This window comes from Columba livia, chromosome 2 (assembly GCF_036013475.1).
Source record: "Columba livia isolate bColLiv1 breed racing homer chromosome 2, bColLiv1.pat.W.v2, whole genome shotgun sequence".
NCBI lineage: Eukaryota > Metazoa > Chordata > Aves > Columbiformes > Columbidae > Columba > Columba livia.
In genome coordinates this window covers 118,111,095-118,131,971 of record NC_088603.1, presented here as the reverse complement: position 1 = coordinate 118,131,971, position 20,877 = coordinate 118,111,095, and the positions used below count along the sequence as shown (strand labels likewise).

The 20,877-nt window shown below is 40.8% G+C and overlaps 1 protein-coding gene across 33 annotated transcripts in view; it reads right to left on the bottom strand.

The window, feature by feature from the left end:
• DTNA (dystrobrevin alpha) overlaps positions 1–20,877 on the bottom strand; it is a 231,979-nt gene that overhangs the window by 52,405 nt on the left and 158,697 nt on the right. For 31 of the 33 annotated variants that reach the window (XM_065053463.1, XM_065053466.1, XM_065053464.1 and 28 more), the window contains 5 exons: positions 17,291–17,504; positions 9,305–9,390; positions 7,588–7,742; positions 3,014–3,119; positions 381–547 (listed from right to left, as the gene is read on the bottom strand). In XM_065053463.1, coding sequence (XP_064909535.1) covers positions 381–547; positions 3,014–3,119; positions 7,588–7,742; positions 9,305–9,390; positions 17,291–17,504 — 728 coding nt within the window. Of the gene's footprint in view, positions 1–201; positions 548–3,013; positions 3,120–7,587; positions 7,743–9,304; positions 9,391–17,290; positions 17,505–20,877 lie in introns of those variants that run through there. The other 2 variants (XR_010470553.1, XM_065053473.1) reach the window with 2 other exon arrangements.

Below are 20,877 nucleotides of genomic sequence, written 5' to 3'. Positions count from 1 at the left end.
AAGTATTCTCCATTTCATTTGCACGTAGTCAACAGTGTGTCAAACAGAGCAAGCCCATGACAATTTTACCATGAGTCCTGTGGGGATGGGAGAAGCTGCCCTGTGCCTGGCGCCCTGCTGCCAGCCTCCGGCACTGCCCCCCACCCCGGCACGCACTGCCACAGGCACCCCAGAACCTCACCCCGAAAAGACCATTCCCACCTCTGCGCTGTCCTGATGGCTCCCAGGGCTTGAGACCCCCTGACAGAGTCGCTGATCCGAACCAGCAGCCCGGCTTCCCGGCCTCCCCACGCCAGACGGCTGCACGGAGCCGTGGCCAGGGGCTTCTCCCTCGGCTGGAGGGTGAAGCAGTCTGCAGAGAGGCACAAGCCTTCCCTTACCCATGACGTGTACTCTTTCATTTGGTGCTGGTTGCTGTGGGAACCGCTGGCATGGCCCCTCCAGAAGCAGTCCTGACAGAGCTGGTAATTGTGACACTGCTGGCAGCGGTAGCGAAACCCCATCATGCTCTCGCTGTGGCAGTAGGAACACTCGACGGGGTGGAAGACTGTGCAAGAGAGAGAAACGCCGAACGGTAAACCAAAGCAGAGAAACCCCCAGCAAAAGTTTAAGGACAAAGACTCAAACTGAAGGGCAAGTCCCTTCCTTGTTTCTGGCGATCTGCAGCATTTGATGCTGCCCACAGCTTTGGCCCATGAAAAGTTGAGTTTCAACCTGCGCGAAGTCACGGGCAACGCTTCCTATGCTGGGCCCCAAAGCCTTCATCACCGCTGAGCTGACGCCTGCACCTCCTGCTCGTGTTCAGTGTCTAACAGAACACCTGGCAGAGGAAATTCATGTGTGGGCAAATCCACGGCACCCTTCAGCTGCGTTACTGGGGGAAGCTGGATGTTCTGCTGTGCTATGAGGAGCTAAAGCTGTGTGCCTCAGAGGAAAAGTCAAACTCGGCTGTCTGATTACTGGAAGCACAAAAATGTCCTTAGGCATGTCGTTGTCGCTTAATTACTGCTGTCACATCTGTACAACCGGCATCATTTAAGCATCTATATGTGGAATTGAACACTTAGCTTTGGATGCCCGGATTTGGAAAGCTGGCCATTGAAGGCCTCTGTGTGGTCCTGTTCTCCGTTCCATGCAGAAGCAGGTAGTAACGAGGATTCAAGTCACCGAGCACACATTTTGAAGCCCCTTCCTGGCAACAGCGTTATTTCTGTTCTTTTTTCCTCTCTACAGCACGTATCCAGTTTACCACGGGGTACTGAACATCTCCTTGTTCCCAGACACCTTCTGCTTTTCTGTCACAAGGTTCAGTCTGGGAGGATTTGGATCAGTGCTAAATGCATCAAGGCTTTAATCCTTGCCAGAACTTCACAGCAGGAAGGCTTAGTGCTCTAGGCTGGGAAACGATGTGAAGCTCATAAGGAATGGGGATGGATGACAAGAGCTTGAGAAAGGTGGGGCAGATACGTGGTTCTGTAGCCAAGAAGGACTTGGGAACATCACCTTACCCATCTTGGTGCCTTTCAGTGGAAGAGGGATTTATTAGTTACAAGAACACATACAACATCCTTCTCCTTTTATCACCAAAATGGCTACATACCTTCCCTTCCGCCAGCCCCATTTTCTTGTTGGATATATGGTATAAATACATTTATTGCCCAACAGGGTGAGTATATATGATCTTTTCTTCCTGTCCCCCTCAATTCTTTTTCTGTGCAGTGTCCCAAAGCTTCAGTTATGCTAAAGGCAAACCTTCAAGGCAGCAACAACACAGGAATGTTCAACAAGCCTCTTACACAACAATCTCTGAGGCAAAATACTGGGCTGGAAAACTGTTTACAAAAATCTATTTATCTCGCTAAATTAATTTTTTTTTTTTTTGGTATAAACTTCCTCCCTTTTTAAATCTTCCTTTTTTCTAGATTTAAAGTGTTGGAATAACGACTGTCAGCATCATTGCCTCCTGATGATCATGAACAAAAAATGCCCCATTAGGAACAAGTACATGCAGATAAACAAGGCAGTAAAAAGGCCTTTCTTGTCTCATGGTTTTTTTTTTTATTTTTTTTATTTCTGTTTAATACTGGTAGTGCTGAATCTTCTGGATCGCAGAAGCTGGCTGCATTGGAGCTGAAGAACTCCTCCAGAACTACATGAGAAACTGTACAGAGTTTGTAGGCCACAATTTGGTGGTGCTCACAGTGAGATGATGATGCACAAGCCACTGCACTTTCAGTGTGGCAGCACCTTCTACAAAAAGAGAACATGAAGAGTTTGGCTGGAGGACTACATCTGTGAGTCTGTGAACTCTCCCCCAGGTGCTCAAGAAGTTTGGAAAGCTGAGGAAGATGTTACTGTTCAGGGACAGGCAACATGCACTGTGTGACAATCAAATGAGTTGATCTTCATGATTTCTTCCTGTCTTAAAATATGTGATCTGATAATTTTGGGGAAAGGCAACCCTTGAAGAGAAAGAAGCATCTCACAGTTAAATCCTCATCTTCCACACAAGCAAAGGATAAGGATGAACCTGGAACTTCGTTTTCAGAGTATATTGTCTGGCAGTGTAGGCTTAGGAGGACATCCTCCATAAGGACCTTTTGGCTGGTATTTTGCACTGCACAGGACATCTTATGCCAAGAATATTGCATGAACAGAAACTGCCAAGCTGTTCCTTCTCTGATGCCGTATGTCATACCTAATAAAAGTTGTGGCCTCAATAGTTTACCAAATATAAGTGTGTGAATGGATCAAGTCCTGTCACTCTTTGCTTATTCGAAGCACAGGAGGAGAGGACATGATCAGGATAATTTCCTGAGCATAGCAAAAATTAAGCTACATTCCTGGCCGAATCACCAACAGTATTCTTTAAATATTCTACCAGCAACTGTAAAAATAGCACATGTAGTCAATGAACCCAGAACAATAGCTCCTACAAAACCATCCACAGAGTGAGAAAATCACCAGGCAAAAGTTTACTCTTGTAACTCTTTTTGTAACATCTCTTACTTACCATTTTCAACATTCGCCAGTCGATGCAGAAGTGGCAACCACACTAGACACTGTGGTGGTGGATCAGACATAAGAGTATCCAAGAAAGTGTTTAATGTGACTTTCTTCTGCTCAAACAAGCAAACAAACATGCACAAAGAATCAGTAATTAGACATATCAAAATCATTTTTATCTTGCCCTTATAGAAACACTTGGAAAAAGTTTCAGACACTGTCTACTCGTACCCCTGGTTTACTAAAAAGAACAAGCACTACTAGCAAAGATTTTTCCAGACTATTTTTAGTGTTACAGTGTAAACTCTGGATGACTAGCAGTCCTTTTCACAAGGCTGGGTTGGAGACACCCATCTCCTGTTCACTTCAAGACTCTCTTCTAAAGTCTCTGCCTGAAGATGCTTTGTGAGTAAGACTGGCATTCAACTCTTCACGTTCTCATGTGTTTTGAGTACCCTGTAACAAGGATGAATGCATGCAGGGTATCGCTATGTCTTACGAATTTTCACATGAAAAGTCACTGAAAGTACCCCAACAAAGAAACTGAAAGAAAATAATGACAAGGGAGTATAATTTCAAAACAAATACAGGGTAAGAAGAGACCATCACAGGCAACTGTGTTACTATAATCTAAGAAATTATGCTTGTCTGTTGTTGAGTGATGGCAACTAGTTATGGGTGAGCTCTGACTGTGGGATGTTGTGTCTGCACACACTCAGGGACTGTTACTGTTCCTAAACTCTCCACACATGTAAGAACTTAAAGATCTACGCTCCCTTATCTTTCAAAGAGATTTAAACTCTAAAATATCCCTGTTGATTTTAAAACAGTAATACAGGGCCTTAAGTTTCTTAGGTGTTTGGAAAAAGTCACCACAAATCTTAGTTCATTTATTTTTTTCAGACCTATAGGTGACATGTCAGTTTGAGATATCTCCACCATAAATACTTGTTCTTTCCTATGTCATATACTGGCTATATAGCGTGTATCAGAGTACGCACCTACTGGGTAGTCAAGGACAGAATCAGAGAATGTTTAGGGTTGGAAGAGACCTGTGGAGATCATCTAGTCCAACCCACGAGACAGACAGTACTTAAGAAATCAGCAAATTAAGATGCAATAATATTGAGCCCTGTTGAGAATGTATGCAGACTTAATTCATAGACATACATATTTAAGTAGCATCCCCATATCCAAAGGGATTGCTAAATTTTCATATCTGATTGCATAAGCTACTGCTTTAACTTGCTAAAGAACTGTGGTTACCCCATGAGGAGGCAGAACAGCAGCTATGCAATGACGTGAATCATCTCTGCATGTTGTGGAGTGCTTTTAACAGTTGAGGTTTCCAAATGGAGTGCTTGCGCTGCATGTACATACAATTGCCACCAAATGTAAAGAAACCCATTATTTCTCTTCTACATTGAGTGATCAGTGGAAAATAGCTCAGTCTTTAACAGTCTCAGGGGTGAAATATTGCCAGATATTGGGAAATATATAAAAGCATTTGTCCCTAGGAGAAAAGACTTTAAGCTAGTTGTGAAAATGGTCTTGATTCTCTAACAAATGGAAACAGACGGAATATGAGCTCTAAATCTCACTGAAATACCACCTTTTCCCACAATATCTACAGTATGAAGGTCCAATCAAACAGCTGCCACCTACTAGTTGTACGAATGATCTTCCCAGCCATGGAGAGTGCATAACCGCTTCCCAAACAGGCATCCTATGCTACAAGCATCAGCTCATAGAACAGCATCTTTCTTTTGGAGACCTGCTGTGGATGTTTGGTGTGGCTTTGCTGACCAGCACTGCCAGCAAATGTCTGTGCTGTCTGCAGCAGAACCGAGGGGAAAAGGCAGAACTCAGTCTAGGAAAAGAAGGGTCCTCCAGTGCCCTGTACTGCAAAGCTGAGCAGCCTTAAGTCTTCCCTCTGATCTCAAAGCAGATAAGTTGGCAGCATACACACAACCCCTCTAAGGCAGCAAACAGACGGGGAGACAAGAAGCTCTTCCAAAAAGGAACAGGCTCTTGAATGCAGCTATAATTTAAAACCTGAGTTGCACAAACTAAAGCAACTTAGCTTCACTGACAGCTTTATGGCTGAACTCTGCCAGGGGTCACTGATTTTATGGATTAGAGAGAGCGGTGTCCCTTAAAAGGACACCTGCAGAACAATTTCCATACATTTTAAAATGCACATTTTCCTCCTGCAGGTCTTTTTTTTTTTTTTTTTCAGCTACTGGGAAAGTTGAAACTGAAATCTGCTTTCTAAATATATGCTACATGCATATGGAGTCTAGGTTTGTGGAGTAACACTTAGAAAAGTGCTAAGAAAACGAAGTTACTGTCTGTCTTTTTAGTTTGGGATAAAAAAAAGAGAAATAAAAGGTGTTTTTTATAATAATAACAACACTTTTTAGTACAAATACAGAATAACTTCACATTAATCCTACCTATGGTGGAAAGCAGTGGCGATAAAACTCCTTTCTGATCCACAGATTTGTATTCTGAAACAGTAAGTCATTTGTTCTGGCATTTCTGTCCATAAATTTGCTGATGAGGAAGCACTGTTGTTTCTATTTTGAATAGCTATTCAATCTACCACTGGTTCACAGATGGAGGAAAATACATGGTTTGATCAAGGAAACCAATACAATGGGGAATAATATAACATTTCTGCAATAGGAGAAATCCTTTCAGATGCAAACTGAAACAGATTTGACACTGTGAGCAGAAGATGATTCCCAGAAATTTTTCTTTCCATGAAATTGAAGAATCCATGTATCGGGAAGGAATGGCTTCTGGTAAGCAAAAGTGATCCACAGTCAGAACAACAGAGAGAGTGCCAAACTTATCCCAAAGCAGCAACTTTTGATAACACTAAGAGTAATATGAGAGAGTGAAAGAATGACCAACGGTGTAACTAAGACTGTAAACACCATTTATCATAGTGTCACAGGGATATGTTGTTTTGAGTCTCATTACAAAACTTCGGTTCATCCCTAGTGAGGACGTAATGGGAACGACATAGAGTAAATTTAAGTGAAATATCAGACTAGACTTACAAGAGCACTTGGCTGCCTACAGATGCAAAACAGCAGCTTTGTAAATCTGCTGTGCACCTACACCAGCCAGACACCAAACTCTTGACCAGTTTTAATTGGCTGTGAACTAAACGATCCAATGCCTGTTTGGAGACTTTGTTTCTTAAAGCACCTTGGTCCACTGATTTGGATGCAAAGTCAATGGAAGTGCCATTTTTGATGGCTGCTTAGATAGAAAATGAGGCCTGAATGACATTTTTTCAATACGTTTGTTTTTTTTTTTAAAAAATCTTTAATATAGCACGTCCAACATGCAAAGCTTGAATGCTCTGTTGCCATACAAGAGCACTCTTTTATTATTTTAACACAAAACTACAAAAAGTCACTTTACTATGTAAATTCTTCAATAGAAGATGAAGTGCTGTCTTAAGTCTCCCTGTGTGAAACAAGACTAGTTTCACATACTGCACACATGACGATTTAAAATTATTTGGGAGATGACTCCATAAATGAATTTTAAATATGCCTTTCAACTGACTGGAGTGACCATTGATTAGTGATCAAAGTGAGGGAAAACAAAAAATAAGACTCTGTTTTTCATGCAAATAACACTATTCCTGCTCCATTCAGCATTATTTGTTGAACAATATTCAGTTAGTGAATGGAAGGATAAAGAGAAGGAAAATACTATTTTATTTCTAACATTTTCCCAGTTTCAGCATCTTCCCTTACTTTATATTTATGGAATTATACAGTGTGATGTGCAGCAAGAGTTAGAGGGATTCTCTCATTCCCCACTGGAGATGTGGACAACCAGCCCTGATTACAAGAACTTTGGAAGTGCAGGTATTATCTGCAGGCAACGTAACTGAACTCAGTGCACCATTAGAGCCTAGTGAGTTGAGAAAAAATCTCATATTTTCTTCAGGATAAATTCATTGCCTTCCTGACCCTATCTCACTGATGTTATCTGTAAGAGACTAGGGATTTTCTAATATGTACTGACTCCCATTTTCAATAAAGGTGTAAGGCAATTTTCTCCTCACTCGTAATCTTCTTGGGTGTGTATGTCAACACTCGGAAAACATGTAGTTTGATTTTTTCAGTGGGACTTGAGCTTTGTGTAGAAAAGCTGAAGTCTCACATACACTTATAGTAACAACTAACTGGAGTGGAGAATTGCATGTCTTGGATATTTATATTACCTAAATGTAAGAATCTAACTTAGATGTTTAAATTAGGATGTTGGTCTCCTCAGGATCCCTAATTTAGGAACATGTAGGCTAAGATCCTGCTCTGAATTACTTTTTGAGTAATTACTCTTCTCTGTGGCTAGATGGGGAAGCTATAGAGACTCGCTTCCTAATGAAGTCACTTAACCTATATGCCCGAAATCAGCAAAGTGGACCTTCCTTCCATCCAGCCAGGTGTTTTCTGGGCAAATATGCACAGATGCGTAAGAATGGAATAATGTCTTGGCCTGCTCTGAAGGGTGATTGAGATCCCATGTCTAGGATGCTCACTCTTCAGTTACCTGTTGCGAGAAGCAGGATTTTGCTGACTGTTCAGTATAACCAAACGAAGGCCCTTCGAAAACAGCTGTGGGCAGCTTGAGAACCTCCCGCAGAAACATGTCATATCTGCCATAAACCATCACGCCACTGGAGTCGGAAATCATTGAGAAAATATCTGAAGGGGGAAAAGACAAGGACACAGCAACTTCAGAGAGAGCTACAGGTGTGCTCTGAATTCAGTATCATCTGACTTCAATGAGAAGTGCTAAACAAGATGTTCTGCTTATGGAATCCCCCACTACTACTGCATCTTTAATTATAATCCCTCTCAATAGAAAACAAAGAGAATGATTTACATATGTAAAAAGTAGCTGATTTTGACATTAAAATATTCCTGCTCTTTTTTTTCATTGCGTGTGGTCGTTTTTTATGCAAAGTCTGATGCATGGCATGAGGCAGTAATTTAATCAGATAAGAAGGATCTAATTTGACAAGATGCACAACATCAGCTTTTTGCTTACTGCCAGCCTACCATGTCAAATTGAAATCTCGACAATGAGTTCATTAAGTCAGTTATTATTATTTTGGACACACAAAGAACTGAAAGTCTTTCAAACGCATTGCTTTTCACTCTCCTACATTTTTTTCTTTTTCTGTTCATGTATAAAAATATCATAGTTTTATTATTCCAGAGATGCATTTTTCTCAGCCTTTACTTTTCCCCTTGTTTAAAATGATCCAAAGCTTATCAGGGGATCACAGACTAAGGAACATTTATCAATTTTCAGGCTGTCATGTCAGCTGCTTCATTTCCATGAACCTAGAGGGGAAATTCTGACAACAGGACTCTGGGACTGCTGATCCAAAAAAACAGCATCATTCTCCAGCCTTCCGCTGGATGGCCCCTGCTCCTATTCTTAAAGCAGACTAAGGAACAAACAGTGTTCAATTTATTATTTATGATTTATAATTTAATTCAGTCTGTATGTGAGTTTCTATGTAGAAAAAAATATATTAAAAATGGCACTAAATTTAGAAGACTGAGTTAGCACCTGGGATTTCTACATATCTACTCTAATCAACAACAATTTGTAAACTCAGTTATCTTTGGCTGTGGTAGAAGGCTCAGAGGAAACTGAAGGCTGACATTAATCCTTTGGTCAAAAAGTCTGAAAAGGTGTGCTCTGGACCTGAGCTGCAGACATCATAGCACTGAACAGAAAGTTTTTCACTACAGCTACAAGTAAACTATGCTTTGGCTATTGGGGAACTGCGAATAGATCCTGTGAAATGGGAATCAGTTCTCTAAAGCAGATGAAATTAGTATATGGCCTATGGGAAGAAATATAAATAGTGCATAAATATATTGTACTTCTAAGTGTGAAATGAGAGAGATGTTATTAAAAACAGTCTAATGAAATTGCTAAGTGATACCTCATGATGTTGAACATTTGAGGCACTTACCTATACTCTGAATTCAACCATCCCATCCCACCAAGAAAATAAAATCCATCAATCAGAACCTCAACATATGCAATTTGGCCTAAAAAGTATGAAGTCAGCTGTGAAGTTCAGCTAAGCATTTAGTGGGATTTACTTGGAGATATAGACAGAGCAAATCCCAAACCCAGCCACAAAACTATAACTTATCCTACTTCTGTCTTTTCCTACCAGTACTGTTATCTCTCCAAGTACAAAAATGATTAACAGGTAAGAAATGTCACACAAGAGACTTACATCTTAATTTGTCCATGATCTTTCCTCCACAAAGAGTTGCCAAGGCCATTTTGACAGCAAAAACGGAAATTTTACCATGTCCTTCCCTGTTCAGGAGTAGAAAGTAGACATATGATATACTATGAACCTCTTTCCATTTCAAATTTGTATCATTGACATGACATACTATAATGTACACTGTAAGTGGATTCCCATACAAAGAAATAAGACTTTTAAAATCAAAGTTTATTTTGTGGGAAGACACACCAGTACATTGTTCTGTAAAGATCTTGGAACAGATTTATTATGTATAAGAAGCTCAGTATTAAACTGTTTATCTCATAATACACTAAGGTGATGATTATTACTGCTATTAGTGCTACAGCAGCACTGGAGGCATCTATCACACGCAGGGTCTCCCTGTCCTAAGTGCACTATGTATCTTCTGTCTCTAGAAGAGTGCAAATAAATGCAAAAATCAACACTGGGAATTAAAAGTGAAAAAACACAAAAGGCTCACACAATTGCACAGGCTGCGTATTGTACCTGTTAATAAGTTCCAACAATTGCCTTTTAAGTGATACACCTGACCGCCATGAACCTTTAAGAAGGACTTTGCTGAAAAATGGGGAATATACCTTCATCCAGAATGAACAAAGGAGATTTGCTGTGATATATAGAAAAGTCTTGTCCCCTGGTTTGTTCAAGCTGAGGCTATGCCTGGCTCTCTATTTCCAACTTACAATGCATAATACTATTAAATCTCAAATGCACACAGGAATATGCCTTGGGGCAAAAAGACATATTTTTTTCTGTAAATCCAGCCACTTTCAGGTAAAAATAAAAGACTTTTTTTTTTCTTTTTTTTTTTTTTTTTTCTCCCTGGAAGGATCAGACCATACACTGCACTCTCAGGATGCTGTGTTCACCTTTGGTATGTTGCCAACTCTTCCTTCTACTGTCTTGAAGCACGGGATGCCTTAACTGTAATGCTCCTCGTGCTGTCCCCTTTATCCCTCTGCAGTCTTGATGGTCCCTACTGATTACCCACCACTATGGAAACCTTGCTGTATTCGAGCTGCATGAGTACCACACAGCTTCACACACTGCAACACACTCTGAGCTCCTAAAAGACTAATCTAAGTCCAATGTTGACAGGAATGGCAGCACAAATATGCTGTGATGTTCGGTCCCTTTCCTACGATGAGAATGACCACGCTCTCTTAAGTTCATTTGCTTTTTAATGGGGTTTTTTGGAATCCAAACAGTGACATGTGGTTTTTCTTGGAATTCTCAGAGTCTTACTGTAAGGCATTAAGAGTCCACAATTGTACTGAAGCAACTTTTATCTGTCATCCAAAATCCTTAGCATTACTTAACAGTAATACTGTTTAATGACATCAGTGAGAACATGCTGCCATTATGCTTCAAAAAGAGACAGTCAGCCAATATTTATGAGATTAGCAAAGTGGTACCCACATCTCCTGCTAAATTCTACTGATAGGACTAATGATGAAACCAGATAATAAAGTTTTGAGTCATTTTTTGGAGGTGGAGCTTCTGTGACCTTCAGTCTTTATCAGGGAACATTACATTTAGAAGAGATTTCCTGTTAAAATATATAAAATTATGTCTTGCATAAGATAGTCTAACCACATTGGCAATAGCAATATATAGAAATTCAGGTCTTCATGAATATTTCTGAAATTGCTGATTGTCACTCATAATTCTACTGAAGAAGATTGTGTCTCATCAGAACTAAAAGATAAACTGATTCTGGAAAGACACAGAGTCTGTGACTGTGTCTGTCTTTCTGCTAACTCCAAACCAGACTAATAACATATTTGTAACATATACAAATGTAGTAGACACGAATGGTATACTCATGTCAGTACATTAACACGTGCTACGTGCTTCACTGCTATGTTCATTAAGTCAGTCAGGTTTTAGAAAATGAGTCAGTTCCCTAAGTTTGGCTGGCTAATAATCTTTAAAGTTTGATGAACTGGATTTAGTTTATATCAGTGTAACCCATGATTCTAAATATTAATTCTAAATATTCTTTAGACTCATTTAAAATTATACTTTTTGTCAGAAAATCAACCAGATATTCAGACAAAAAGAACTAAAATCACTGCTTCAATAATTAAGAAATAAATCTTTACTATATTCTTTAATGCTGGCTTTCATGCACATTTTCATTACATTGTGTTCTCTTTCACTGGCTTCATAAGATTAAAATAATAGTATAGGAATTTCCAGACTTTTGTATTTCCATCCTTTGTTGACTGGATTCCAATTTGTGTAAACCAGGACCTAGCACTGTTATGGCTGAGAAATTGGTAATTTCATATTCTTTTTGTGTTTTGTCTTTAGACCTTTCAGACTTTTTCTACACTGTTTCATCATGAGGTTTTCACCTGCCTTTAAAAGACTTGTTATACTTAAGAAAAAAAATGCTAAGTGGAAGCAGTTGTGTTATTAAGAAGCAATGGAAGAATTGGAGGAAAAAATAAAACCCATGTGGAGGTGCTTCAGATTTAGATTATTTTTCCTGGTAGGTTTAGTTACATTTACTAATAGGATTATATTCTTGAATGGCAGACACATATCAACTTGCCTTCAGTTTTCCATCCCAGAGCCATCGGCTTTTCCCCTACTCAAATGGTTATGAAACAGAGGAACAGAAAAAGAAAATATTTCATTTATCTCTTAAATCTCTCGTTTGAGTTGATTAGTTTTGACACTGTATTTTGCATCAGTCATTTTTATTCATAAAAGCAGCACTAGAGCCAGTATAAATTCAATTTACCCTCCAAATATATATGTGTGTGTGTGTGTGTGCATAAATATACGCACATGCATGTATAAATAAATATGACTGAATAATGGACAGGATAATTGGCCTAAGACTCGCCAATATCATTTGGATCCAGAAGTGCCCTAAGCTATGTCTAAGCACTACAGACACCCTTGACGGGCAGCGCTGGGGCTTCAGTGTTCACTGTGTAAAAGCAAATGCTGAAGCAGTCTCTCACAGGAGCACAGAGATCTCTACTGAAATTGGGGCTCCCTGAAAGAAGCTTTAGGCTGGCTAATGCAAAGAGATATAAATTTTACTAGCAGAAATAGGAGAGGATAGAGAATATTTTTATTTTATATAGCATCTCTCTTACTGAGGTTATTCTTCAGGTCCCTAAAGAAAAGCACTAGAAGCATAAATGATGGCAAAGGCAAACCTTAAAGCTGATGTGGACTTGATAACAACACAGGATGGAGTATTTAGGAAAGGGAATGATGGCAAGGGCTTAAGGTTGTCTCCTGCTGCTTGGGGAAAAAAGGGCAAAAAATCATAGAATCATAGAATGGTTTGGGTTGGAAGGGATGTTCAAAGGTCATTTAGTCCAACCCCCTGCAATGAGCAGGGACATCTTCAGTTAGATCACGTTGCTCAGAACCCCGTCCTGGAATGTCTTCAGGAATGGGGCATCTACCACCTCTCTGGGCAACCTGTGCCAGGTGTTTCACCACCCTCACTGTAAAACATTTCTTCCTTGAATCTAGTCTGAATCTCCTCTCCTTTAGTTTAAAAACATTACCTCTTGTCCTACTGCAACAGGACCTGCTAAAAATTCTGTTCCCATCTTTCCTATAAGGCCCTTTTAAGTACTGAAAGGCTGCAATAAGGTCTCCCTGGAGCCTCCTCTTCTCCAGGTTGAACAACCCTAACTCTCTCAGCCTGTCCTCACAGGAGAGGTGTTCCAGCCCTCTGATCATCTTGGTGGCCTCCTCTGGATCCTCTCAAACAGGTCCATGTCTTCCCTGTGCTGAGAACTCCAGAGCTGGACGTAGGGGTGGGGTCTCACCAGAGCAGAACAGACGGGCAGAATCACCTCACTTGCAGGTGACATGCTTTTAGACACCAGAGCAGAAGGTTTCTTCTTCAAACATGTGGCTGCACAGAGAGAGAGCCTCTCCCCAGTGCAAGGGCCGCCTGACAACACCCACAGACCATACAAGGCCAAGTCCAGCTCCAGGGCCTGAATTTGCCTTTTGCGTCAGCAAGGAGCATGGTACCAATTGGATGACAGTGACATTTGTCAGGATGTCTCTAGCAATATTCCTACTGAGATAGCCATATGCTGGTGAAAGCTGTGAAGAAGTAACACCACATCTTTAGAAACAGCGAATGTGTCCCGTGAAATGGACACTGAGAAAATACAATTATGTTCATTAACTAGGCATGAAGTGATGCCTCCCCAAAGCTTTAACATTTCTTTTTAAAATGTAACAAAATTTCTTTTTTTTTTTTTTTTTACTTGTAACCACTTTAATCAGGGCAGCCAATGTCAGAGATTACAATAACGAATTCCCATTTTCACAAACAGGTTTCAGAGAAGAAATTTTCTTGGAATCAAGCTAAATTATTTCATTTAAGAGGGCAAAATTCATAACGACCAAATCTATGAAATGCATTTTTTGCTGGACTTCCCTCATACATGCTAGCTGGCCTGTACAGCTTTCAGTGATTAGCAAAGAGGGAAAAGAGAAGGAATTAAACACTTCACAGCTCTGAATAGATGGATGAGCAAGAATTTATACTTTCAAAAAAGATACTGAACATCTTTATGTATTGAACTCAGTATGATTCAAATGTGCATTTGATTAAGCAAGGGCATGAATATTTCAAGCTCCTCTGGGTAGACTGGGTCTGTTCCAATAGCCCAGAGCTCACAGCTCCATTCGTAGGACAGGTACGTCAAGGGACAGAGGAAAATCATCTATGATCTTGTCAGTTAAGCTCTGCAGCCGGAATATCTGCATTGCAATCCTGAATCAGTGCTGAAGATGATCTAGCACAGAATATTTTACAGTCTGTTTAAAAGGAGTCTTTTTGGGAACGGCTCGATTGAATGAGGCTGACGTTCCACCTGGCTGCCTGCGCAGGCTTTGGTGCTGGCCTGGGATGAATTTTTCAGAGAGGTTTGAATTTGTCATCTTTTTATAAAGCACTGTGTGCCAGTGTAGGAAGTATGCTTTTATTTCATAAAGCCAGTTAATCACTGTAGACCTTGAAGTAAAAGCTATTGCCCAATTTTCATGTGCGCTTAAAAACACAAATTAGGCATGTTTTTGTCTTAGTTCTTTAAGGTCCAACTGCCCCATTCTGCTCACTGGTTTTGGTCTGCTGGGGTCCACTACCACACGATGCTGACTTTCACACACTAACAGCCAATTAAACTGAATTCTATTTCTACTCATGAATTCTGAATTTGTTAACTTGTAGTTTTATAAGTTTGCACTTTGGTTTTGGCTTAGCATGAAGAAGCACTGGAGTCAGTGTCACATGAAATCTTACACATGATAATTTTTCCCCACTTTTTTTCCATTCAGGGTTGAGCAGTAGGAAAATATAATTATCTGTAGGCCTAACAAATCCCCAAGGGAGTGAAAAAATCATCAAAAAATTGGGATGAATGTTCAGCACAGGCAGTGGGCAAGCTGGCCCACATGCCACAGCATTGCACCATGGTTCCTTTTAAGTTTCTAGCTCCCAAGAAGACATCTGTATTGCAGGTCTAGAGAAATACTCCCTGCCAGAAGGCAGAGAAACATGCCAGGTTTTCAACAACTATAAACGAAAGAAGCAGCTCCGTTTAAAGCTTGCAGGATCTTCAGGCAGCACAGCAGACACAGGGCAGTATATATTAACTAGAACTAAATAAATGAGACAGTGGTAGGCCTACTAGATTTTAAATCACACATTAACTTGTCCCTTGTGGTCCTTGCATATATGTTGAATTGCAGAGTCCACTTCTGCACTCTCTTTCTTTGCATTTCAAATGGGGCCTGAGAAACTGCACAACCTTTTCTGCATCCACAATACAGCAGGAGTAGCCATTGCCTTCTGTAGCCACAAATACCAAAATTATCTACGATCAGTTAAAACAGCCTACTCATTTATACCAAAGAGCTATTTGGTCTTGGTCTACTGTTGTGGTCTTAGAAAGCTATTGTGGGGTTTTTAGGGTTTGGGGGGGTTTTTTGGTTGTTGTCTGTGTTCATAGAATCAAATGTGATCACATTAACATTAATCAATGAACATAAAAAAACAATTTATCACTAGCCATCTACAAGTCTGGACAGCATTTCTGCAGGTCAACTGTTTCCTTAAAACAAGGCTAAGAAACAGAGGAGTAAACCCAGCTCAAAGATAACAGGATTATTTTATGGGTGACTGTTGTGAGTTCAGTACGATTCATGCACCTAGTGAGACTCATTTTTTTCATTGGAGAAGACTGCAGGCAATTCAGTTTAATAGTCCAGTTTCTACAAATGCGGAGAGAGTGAGATAAATACCTCCTCTTGCCTCACGGTTCCCCTCCTGTTCCCCCTACATGCAGTGTATTGCATCTCTGTGACCATGAGACCATGAACAAAGACTTTGCTCCTCCTTCCACGAACCTGTAGCCTTCAGCAGAGAAGGACCTTTCCACTGCCCAAAACTTCAATAATCTGAACCACACTAAAGGGTAGGGCACATTTTGAGAATCAAACGCTTAACTTGTATGTCTGTATCTGTGACAGGCGACCAAACTTCCACCACAGTAAAGAGAGATCTAGTTGACACACATCCCCATGAAGCCTGAACTTCAATAATGCAGACTGCACCTGAACATCATCCCTGATATGTGATGCATTTAAAACGGGGTTATAGGCAGCCAGTCCCTATCTCAGACCCTAGAGCTGGAAGCCTCATCCTGCGGGCCCTTTGGGTGTCTCTGTCCTTCTGGGAAGCACATCCTGGGCAACCTGCTTGGAGGCAGCATGACAGACTGAGTTGCTGCTTGGCAAAGGGAATGTGGGTCACAGCCTCCTCACCCCTGGGAGGTCCTCACAGGAGCCCAGAAACAGGTCGTGATCCACAGCCTGTGGGATGTTTTCAGGGAAAGCGAAACCTTGCCCCTTTAAGCACATTCCGTTTCCCTACTGGGGAGTAAAATCCTCTCCTCGTGTATTCCTGAAGGCTATGGTTTCACAATGGATTGGCTTCTGTTTCTTCCTCTCGGAGGGACCAGAGAAGAGGTTGTGTGCAGCCTTGTCATGTGGAACATCTACTTTTTCCTCCCTGTCGCCATGGTGACTGAGCCGCTGGCTGGTCTGGCTCCAAAAGGTGCACGGTACCCAACACCAGGACCTTCAAGCAGGAGGATGAGAAAGAGGGAGGGAGATGGAAGCAGCATCCTTATTTTAATGTGCCACGGCCAGTGTTTTCAACTGGTGAATTTTCAAAATATAATGCATAAAGAGGCAATAGATTATCTGCATCTGACAGACTTAACCACTGTTCTTGAATAATCCAGGTTTGAGTATTGCAAATATTGTGGTATAGGTTGACAACTATGTATTCAGAAACCGTAATATGTATACACAGTATACTCATTAAGGTAAGTGGCTCGCTCTGTCTCCAACTTGTCCTTTTTGTAAATCAGGCTCCATGCAGCAATAAGCAACACGAATTTCAGCATCACTTCCAGGTCTTTATCCTATTTCTGTCATGGTCGCAAAATCATACTGCGCTGGCATAAGCCAGAGAAAAAAAATTGCTTACAGCTGCAAGAACTTGCAGGAAAATGAGCTCTTTCAAAATAATGAGCTATTAACCCATGTCACTGCTGCAGAGGCATTGCAGTGGTGACAGCCACTGGCGTGTCAATAAATAACAAGGCAAATTAAAAGTGGATGTAAATTTGTTTCAGTAGATAATTCTTCTTTGATATAAACTGGAACGAGTCTGAGTATGGGATGAAAACATAGCTGTGCTGATTTTGGCTCGACAGAAACAAAAGCAGAAGTGCTTAATTTAGGTTCTTTCCCTAGTTAGCACTATTCAAATGCTCATTATTTGAGTCAGAATTTAGCTTGTTCGATTGTTTTCCGAAGATATTTCCGGACCAAGCAAAGCCCTTTCACCAGTCGGGATGGGCGGAAGAAAGGCAGACTTACGGATCAAAGGCTGCTAGCAAGAAGTTGAGCAGCAAGCTGATGGATTGCTCCACGTTGATCTGGTGGGTCGTCGGCATCCGTTTGTTGAGCTGGTAGAAGATGGTGGAGATCACAGCTTCCAGGCGAGCCACGTTCAGTTCGATGTTGGGGTCCAGGTTGTTCAGTGCATTTTCCCGCAAGGCTTCTATCACGTTCCAGATGTCCACCAGGTGCACTAGGGCACAGGACAGAAAGAGTTAATGAGGACACGCGCTCCTGAAAGCAACTGAGAATGAAACGTCACCTCATCCCACGGGGTGGGGAATACCACAATCACACGGGACACGCGTCACGAATAATTAAACAAATGTATTTTCCATCACTGAGAAACGAACTTGGTAGCGGAAAGAGCAAATAAAATTCAAATCTGTTAATAAGCAAGCAGTATATTGATATTATTAGTTGTAATGAGTACAACCTCAGCTCTGGAAATCATTCCTCATTGTATAAAGTATTCGAGTCAAAATCTGTATTTTATGGAAATCACTGGAAGGTAAACATATGCTAAGTGTTTTTCTGAACCATTCCTCTATGAATCCCCATTCAGAAATTACTCTTAGATATTAATTTGCATAGCAGATGGGCTTTTCAGAAGATCCTGTGAGTACTAAGTGCTTAACACATAGTGACATTTTGAAAAGTCTTTTCAGCAATTTGTATGGAAAGCAAAATATTTTACAAAAACAGAATTGCAATTGAGTCAGGGTAGACAAGTTACATTTAAACACAGAACATGTAATGAAGTGATCCCAAAGTTGTATTTTGCGTCTTTTAAATATATTTGCCTAATGATGTGATAAATCTCCCTCTTTGCTAAAGTCCCAGTCTAAGCTGAATTTCATGGGGGCTGTTTTTACCTACAAGGACAGCTTAACGGACAACCTCTGCTCACCCTCCGTATTATACCCAGACAGAAATTTTGTTTGCATAGCACTGTTACTGTGGCAGTATGATCAGCTTGCAGCAGATTGGCATATCCAGAAGTGGTGGACCATGCCAAAAATTTAAACCCCCCCTACATTCCTTCAAAATTTGGCTTTAGTTCAGACCTGAACTCAAAGAATCATCCTTTTTTTAATCTTAGGCATTACCTACTGTCTTATTAAACCATCAGTAAGGTATAAATAATGAGGTTCACAGTACAAATGATCTTTTTTTTTTTTTAACCAGAGAAACTACTGTATAGTTCTCATTACTTAGCATGGCGATATCTCTTACGACATATCAAGAGCCATCTGTATATGGAAGGAAATGCTTTTTTTTTTTTTGTGGATAGAGAAATGTAATTCTAAACCTCATCATTATATTTTTACTTGCTTGGTTTGCAGGTGCTGTCTCAGATTGCAATGTGACATGATGGTCTGATGGCAGGGAAACGTAAACTAATACTAGATAGATAAATGAAACCAGATATACTGTCATTTTACTTAGTCTAGAATTTTTCCCTAGGATTGAGTTTCTTTTCCTTCTGCCTCAGGAAAAAAATAATCTCTAATGCCCTGCTACTGCATCTGTAAACCCAAGCAGGTGAGCAGCCACAGCAGCGACTACTTCAGGCACCAGGTAAGACACTTTTCCACTTCTTGCTGTTTCATAGCAAATAATTGGGAAAAACTGAAAAATGCAGTTCCATTGCAACACCTAAATATTTATTTGGCCTTTGTATTAAAAGGAAACATCTACAGGTGAACTTGTATGCTGGCAGGTTGTTCTCACACTGTCATTCTGAATTAAGGCAGATGGGTGGAGCACACAACCTCTCTGAGCTCTTCCTTTTTGTCTTCTAGCTGAGCAAAGAGCATCTTGCCCATAAAGATCTGGTTTAGAGGCCAGACCAAGCAGAGAAAGGAAGAAGTCACAGGAAAGCAAGCCATGTCTGGTTCAGGACAGAAGGGTTAATGAGCATTTCCCACTCTGGCTCATCACTGTCAGGCAGCTAAGGAAGAAATACAGAGCAATACACCAGAAGATGCAGCAACAGCCTGGACCATGTGCATGTATTATGTGGCATTATTAAGAAGGGAAGGGCAGGCAGAAAGCAGAACGTTAAGTGTGATGGCTGTCACCGGCCATGAGGTCTGTCCCTAGTAATTCAAACTGAGTAGATGAAGGAGAAGGTGCTTCCACCAGCAGTTTCACCAGTCTGGTTTCTAGGTGAGAGGGCATGTGTGCACACTGATGAACCTGAACTGCAGCTACACTAATAAGGTAAAAACATGAGAAATCACCGTGATAACAAACAGCAGAAAGGGAGTTGTGCATACGCAGATTGCTAACCTTAACTTGAGGCTACACTAACAACTAGCAACCCAAGGAACAGCACAAAAACGGGTACTGGCTTGACAGCACTGCTGGCCAAGGCAGAAGTTACTAGGGCGACTGAATAAGGATGTAAAATCAGCCATATGGAAGCTAGTGGGAAAAGAATAAACAGGGGAAGGCTGATTATTTGGGAGTGCATGGGCATGGTGGGGGAAAAAGCATGGGGGTGGAAAAGGGAATATAAGGGGCAACAGATCCTGTCAGCTGTGTGTGGCTACCGCTGAAGCAGTCTGTACCTGATAAGCACAGAGGAACGAACACAGCAATAAGCCCTTTGTTTTGACCATACATCTATCTAGTGTACTTCTGCAGTTGTGGGGAACCACAAAGGTTTCCCTAGCATTGAGAAAAGGACGTCCAAAGAGGATGAACCAGACATCTGGACTCCCTAACAGTGCAAATTTCACACAGCAATTTAACTTCAATTGCTATAGGCTAGTAGTGGAAAACTCTTGAGAAAGAGAGCACGGAGGAAAACAGCTGGCACAAGGAATGAGGCTGAAATGGGGCCTGGTCTCTCTATTTACCACATGATCCAGTACTGATACTATAATATGTAGTTGTCAGATTTTCATGGTGGGTTCCCCCCCAAACCACACTATATTTTCCATAACATAGTCATATCCAGAGTTAGTTTTGATTATGGTTCTGGGAAAGGAAATATCCAGAGGCTAGCAGACTTAGGACTAATAATATCAGTACACTAAGACGTGTGAGAGAAAAGTATTTGGTTTAGTGTTAATTCTAACCTGAAGGCCTCATAAGCTATCCTGATATTCATTGATATGCCAGAAACATAGGGCACAAGACTAAGAAAATGACTTACTAGAAATTACACAGCAGTAACAGTCTCCCACCCACCATAAAATATTAGTCTTAAGGAACTGCTGTGCATTTGTACTATAAATAATTTTACTTGGGCTTTTTTTTTCCAGAGACGCTTTGGTTCCACTTGAAGCTGAATAAACAGCAATCCTACTGCACCATTTTATTTTGCATTTTATTCATGAATTTCAAAGCTCTCTACAGAGGCTGGAAAGTAATACTTCCTGGAGGAGGAAATGGAAGATGGACAAGAGCCAGTCTTTTTAACAAGATCTGCTAATTTTGAAAATATTTGTCGAAATGTCTGGCTCAAAATCACAAGGAGAGTTTGCTAGAGTGTTGTACAGAGGACTGAAGCCTCTGGCCATTACTCAAGTCAGTTGTTATGGACAACAATTCAC